Source organism: Sprattus sprattus (assembly GCF_963457725.1).
Source record: "Sprattus sprattus genome assembly, chromosome: 5".
Lineage (NCBI taxonomy): Eukaryota > Metazoa > Chordata > Actinopteri > Clupeiformes > Clupeidae > Sprattus > Sprattus sprattus.
Window position 1 is genome coordinate 42853795 of NC_137924.1, and position 6111 is coordinate 42859905.

At 49.1% G+C, this 6111-nt stretch overlaps 1 protein-coding gene across 1 annotated transcript in view; it reads left to right on the forward strand.

The window, feature by feature from the left end:
* Window positions 1–6111, forward strand: part of ptch1 (patched 1) — a 50190-nt gene that overhangs the window by 29585 nt on the left and 14494 nt on the right. The window contains exons 13-16 of the mRNA XM_080839122.1: window positions 768–886; window positions 1070–1673; window positions 2145–2454; window positions 4927–5069. Of these exons, the coding sequence (XP_080695248.1) occupies window positions 768–886; window positions 1070–1673; window positions 2145–2454; window positions 4927–5069 (1176 nt within the window). The remainder of the gene's footprint in view (window positions 1–767; window positions 887–1069; window positions 1674–2144; window positions 2455–4926; window positions 5070–6111) is intronic.

The following is a 6111-nucleotide window of genomic DNA, read 5'->3' on the forward strand; positions in this document are numbered from 1 at the left end:
GAGAATGGAAAGAGGGAGGGAGGAAGGGAGACAGCAGTGTGACGCCTCTGCCTGGAAGTTGTAAAAAGCAAAACACCAGGTGTGTGTGTGTGTGTGTGCGTGCTTGTACACACAGATTTGAGTGTAGCTGTCTGACAAGCCCTAGTTCCTGCGCCACACCTCCAGGCCCTGCAGGGCTCCATGGCTCTTTGGGTGGTCTGGCAGAAGCTCCGCTCACAGGCAGGCAGACAGACAGACAGGCAGGCAGGCAGGCAGGCAGGCAGGCAGGCAGGCAGGCTGACAGGCAGGCAGGCAGGCAGGCAGACAGGCAGGCAGGCAGGCAGAGAGACAGACAGGCAGGCAGGCAGGCAGGCAGGCAGGCAGGCAGGCAGGCAGGCAGGCTGACAGGTAGGCAGGCAGGCAGGCAGGCAGGCAGGCAGACAGACAGACAGACAGGCAGACAGACAGACAGACAGGCAGGCAGGCAGGCAGGCAGGCAGGCAGGCTGACAGGTAGGCAGGCAGGCAGGCAGGCAGGCAGGCAGGCAGGCAGGCAGGCAGGCATGCAGGCAGGTAGGCAGGCAGGCAGGCAGGCAGGCAGAGAGACTCTACTGGTCTGTCAGGAGAGCAACTGTGAACATTGGATGAAACCTATTTTTAAAGCACTTATTAAGAATTTATTTTGCCAATAATGAAAATGATGCATTAAGGGGCTCTCCAAGGCAAGTCACAGGAGGACAGAACTGTCAGTTCTCTAACCAAACACATGGTTGCTTCTTGGTTACGCAGGCTGCGGTGGTGGTGGTGTTCAACTTTGCCATGGTGCTACTGATCTTCCCCGCCATCCTCAGCATGGACCTGTACCGTCGAGAGGACCGGCGCTTTGACATCTTCTGCTGCTTCGTCAGGTACATGGACCACAAAATAACATTTGCGAAAGCTATGTTTTACTTAAGAATATAAGATGTACAGTAGTGTGTTTAATCTAAGTATGTATTATTAGTATAGTACAGAATTTGTATATATGTATTAAATGTGAGCGATGACTCGTGAGCGACGTGTGAATATTCCTCCATTCCTTTCTCCCTCAGTCCATGTGCCAACCGGGTGATACAGATCGAGCCCCAGGCCTATGTGGACGGCTCGGACGGCAGCCGCTACAGCCCGCCGCCGTGCTCATTTGGCAGCGTGCCTCCGTCCTACAGCAGCCACAGCTTCTCCCAGCAGACTCAGATCACCATGCGCTCCACCGTGCAGCTGCGCACCGAGTATGACCCGCGCACGCAGGCTTACTACACCACGGCTGAGCCGCACTCACAGATCCACGTGCAGCCCTTCACCCCAGGACCCGCACCCGCACCCACCAACAGCAACACCAGTGCTAACCATAACTACAACAACAGCACCGCTGCCAACCGGGCAGACAGCGGCATCGGCACCAACGCCCCCACCACCCCTGGCGGCGCACCCCCCTCCTCCCACGGCGCGGCCTCCCAGCCGCCCTCATTCACCTCCACACCCTGCCAGAGCCCGGCGAACGCCAGCTCCACTCGGGACTTGCTCTCCAACTTCACGGAGGTGGCGGGCAGCAGGGGGCACGTGCACACCTGCCCAGAGCCACCCTGCTGGCGATGGAGCTTCGCCTCGTTCGCCGAGACACACTACGCCCCCTTTCTGCTTCAGCCCACTACCAAGGTGAGTATCTGCACACACTCCATCCCCTACGGATGTTCATTCACAATGTCAAATCCTTCTCTACAGTGGAACAAGGAGAAAAACACAATCAGTATCTGATTAGCAGATGTTAAGGGTACAGTTTAGGACATTTATGGAACATGAAGAATTAAAGGTTTCTATTGAACAATTGTATTGTTTTGGCGCTATATAAATTCAATTGTAAAAAAAAAAATCAATTGAATTGATTCATTGAAATGTCCTAAAGTGAATATGAGCTGCTAGTGTAACTGAAATGTCTCAAGGTCCACCGATAGTTTGCCAAAAGGACCACTGGTATGACAATATTAATTGATATGAAAAGAAGGGAATGAATTTAGGCAAATACAAATTATTGAATGCTTTCTTAACATCCCAAAGGCATCATGTTTGACTCTCCTTTGATAAGATTCTCGGCTCGACTGATGTTTCTTCCCTTGTGTACCTGTTCAGGTGGTGGTGATCATCCTGTTCCTAGGCCTGCTGGGCGTGAGCCTGTACGGCACCACGTGTGTCCGCGACGGCCTGGAGCTCACCGACATCGTGCCCCGTGAGACCAGCGAGTACGACTTCCTGGGCGCACAGTTCAAGTACTTCTCCTTCTACTACATGTACGTGGTGACGCAGCGGGCCGACTACGCCCGCTCGCAGGGGCTCCTCTACGAACTGCACAGCCGCTTCGAGACGGTCAAGTACGTGCTGCGCGAGGACGACGGTCGGCTGCCTCGCATGTGGCTGCACCTGTTCCGCGATTGGCTGAAAGGTGAGAGACGTCACTGACGTTGACCAATGCACAACGCTCTTATTCACGTTGGGGTGCCTCACCCTGAAAGCATCATTGACCAACCATGGTAACAAAGCTATAGTGAGAAAGAGAGAGAGTGTTCAAAATGATAGAGACCTCTTTCAAAAATGGTAGATGCCAATGGGCGGCTGCCTCGCATGTGGCTGCTGCTGTTCAGCGATTGGCTGAAAGGTGAGAGACGTCACTGACGTTGACCAATGCACAACGCTCATTGAGCAACCATGGTAACAAAGCCAGAGTGAGAAAGAGAGAGAGTGTTCAAAATGATAGAGACCTCTTTCAAAAATGGTAGATGCCAATGGGCGGCTGCCTCGCATGTGGCTGCACCTGTTCAGCGATTGGCTGAAAGGTGAGAGACGTCACTGACGTTGACCAATGCACAACGCTCATTGAGCAACCATGGTAACAAAGCCAGAGTGAGAAAGAGAGAGAGTGTTCAAAATGATAGAGACCTCTTTCAAAGATGGTAGATGTACAATAATGCTTTTGGGAGTTCTGATGTCGGGGAGCCCTTTACTCTTGGGTCATCTGAAACTTCAGATGTGAAACACACATACACACACATTAGCCAGTGAACAAAATCTATGTTTCTGATCCTTTCAGGTCCTATGTTAACCATCTTCTCGAGAGCTTCCTGGAAAATGATGAATGATTCTTCATAAAATTTAAATGGCACACGATTGATATTATAACAAGCTCTCATCTGTGGGGGAATATAATGTGCTTACGTGATAAAAAAGATGGCCGTTTTACTGTCTGCCCTTATGCAGCTGCATCCCTCAATAAAATGCCATTACAGTAAGTAATTCGGGGAGGTTGGGAGGTCCGCCATGTGGGTTGGGATTGTTGTTGTTGTTTCAGAGGCACAACACAGCTGAGGTGTCTCTGTCCCATTGCACACCATCACAGAAGTCTGGGTGACCCCCCCTAAACTAGAACCTCACAGGTGGCGAAATCTGCACAGAAGATAGGATTCTAGACTGTTCTCGGTGCAGCTGTGGAGGTCAGGGTTTTCGAGAGGATCACGTCCCCATGTGAGGTGTAGAAGTGGCACAGCTAAGAGGGAGAGCAGAAGACCAACGGCGCTGGGGATGTGTATGTGTGTGCGTGTGTGAAGGAGTTTGATCTCCTTTCTTTTTTTTTCTCCAGTCTTTGTTTTTATCCCTTTCTTTTCCCCTTTGTTTCACTTTATATTTTTTCCCTGCCTCTTTCTCTCTTCCTCTCCCCGGGATTATGAGATGCCTGCACTATACCCAGGCAGATCAGACCCAAAGATTGAGTAAGCCCTCTTCTGAATAGGTCTCTCTGCACTAATGGCAGGGTGGGAAAGTTTACCTGCCACTGCCGTCCGCCCACTTTTTGTTTTATCGCTCCCCGCAAATCACCTCAGTGTTATTCATAACATGGAGATGAGTCTGTGAATGCAGATCCGATGGGTTGGGGCCTTTTATTCAGCATATGACTATAGTTAGGGGCGCTCGTGTGAATGTGTTTGTGTTTATCCACACATCTGTGTGTGCGAGTGCGTACACATTTGGGTGTGTGTGTGTGTGTCTGTGTGTGTTTTACAGTGGACGCCAGAGAGGGTGGGGTAGGGAGGAGTCTTTAATATTGTGCTTTGAAATGGCTCGACAAATTGGACACAGACAGGGAGATGAAAGAGAGACCAGAAACAATGTGTCTCAGAAATTGGCCACCGGCAATCAAGGGAGCGAAGGGGAGCAAGGGAGGAGAAGAGGAAACAGTAGAGGAGGGGGAGGAGGAGGAGAACTCTGACGTGGTAGGGCTCAGATACACATACGCGTTTTTGTAAAAACGCGACGCTAGGAAATGCATTGATTCCTATGGTACGGGGCGCTTTGCGTGAAAGCGCGCCGTACCATAGGAATCAATGTATTTCCTAGCGTCGCGTTTTTACAAAAACGCGTATGTGTATCTGAGCCCTTAGTCTGTATAGTTTCTGTACCATCCCCAGCCACTGGTTTGACGTCGACAAAAAATGGATACTACCTCAAATATGACATTTGCAGATCAGATCGTTTGAGATTTCCAATGAATTTGATGCCACAGCAACCAACTTACCATGGGGACAACAATGAAAATATGGCTCAGACGTTTTCGTGTCACCCCTGACATGGTTTTCACATTTGCTGTTTCACCATAAGCATATTGCTTTTATGCCAAATAAATGAATCAATTCAATCGAAATTCTTGTGTGTGACATTGTTGCATTTTGGCTGGATCGCAGCATTGTTATATGGTGCTTTGTGCCTTTGTGGGTTGACAGTGACATGATCTTGAGAGTTCTTGAAAGCAGTTCTCAAGTTTGAAGCGTGTAGAATGAAAACAGATGCCATCTGCCGGAGCCTTTGCTGCTTCAATTAGAACTTGCCGTTGCATGTGTCAGTACTTGTCATTTGTGTCGCCTAGGTCTACAGCAGGCGTTCGATCGGGAATGGGAGTCGGGCCGAATCACACGGACAAACTTTCGGAACGGCTCTGATGACGGGATCCTGGCCTACAAACTGCTGGTGCAGACAGGAAGAAGAGACAAACCCATCAACTACAACCAGGTAAGAGGAGCTCATGCTAAGTCATGGAGAAGACTCTCTTCTGAAGCCTCATACACCATGTTGAAGGCACAAACTTCTTTAGTGTATTTTGCTCTCTGGGAACTGGACCTTGCTGTAGGCTACTCCACTCATAGAAAAAAAGACCTAATAAGGGTTCTAGATTGTGATCTTAATCTTGCAGAATTTTTTTTCCTCGACAGTATAGTTGTGCAAGTACAGTTGTGCATTAGTTCTTTCAGTATACCATGGGGAACTGCTTTTCTTAAAGTGTATTTGAAGAGTCTAGTGGAGTCCAGGTGAACGCTTCACTAAAATGTTACACTGACACTTTGGGCCAGATCAGTGCTCCGCATTCTGCATACTCCAAACATCAGGTTGCGCAATCTCCAGGTCTTCAGTGTGAATTGTCAAACACTTGTTATTCACTCACATGACCTAGATGAAAATCCTATTGGTAAAACCACCAACCTAAACTCACACCGTGTTTTTTTTTTGGAGTGGAGTAGAGTGGAGTATCACAGCGAAGGTTGTGGCCCAGCATGGGAACCACACCTGGCATATAAACGCACCTCCCCCTTCCTCGTCCTCCTCCCTCTTTCCCCCACTCCTCCCCTCCTGATTGCTTTACCAAGCCTTGGAATTTAAAGCCCTTACTGGGGCCACAACCCGCCTCTGAAAAAGCAATTAACTCTTCATTTAAACCATTTGTCCCATTCTTATGGCTCAAGATAATACAAAAAAATACTCCTGACTTGAAAACCAACAGTACAGTACAGGATGGAGGCTAATTGTGAGCTGATGCTTCTTCAAGAATGTCACGGTTATTAACAATTCATGGACATTTGTGTTCATTTGTTGTTGTTTTGTCTTAATCATTTGTAAGGCCATAAGTGTAGTCGAGGCTGTATGCGGTGTCTCTCAGGCCATGTCTCCACGAGCCCGGTTATTTTTGAAACCATGAACAGATGTTCCTGGTTGTATGTCCTGTCCACATGCTACCGCGCTTTTGGAACCCTGAAACCGTGGTTTTTTTAAACCGGAG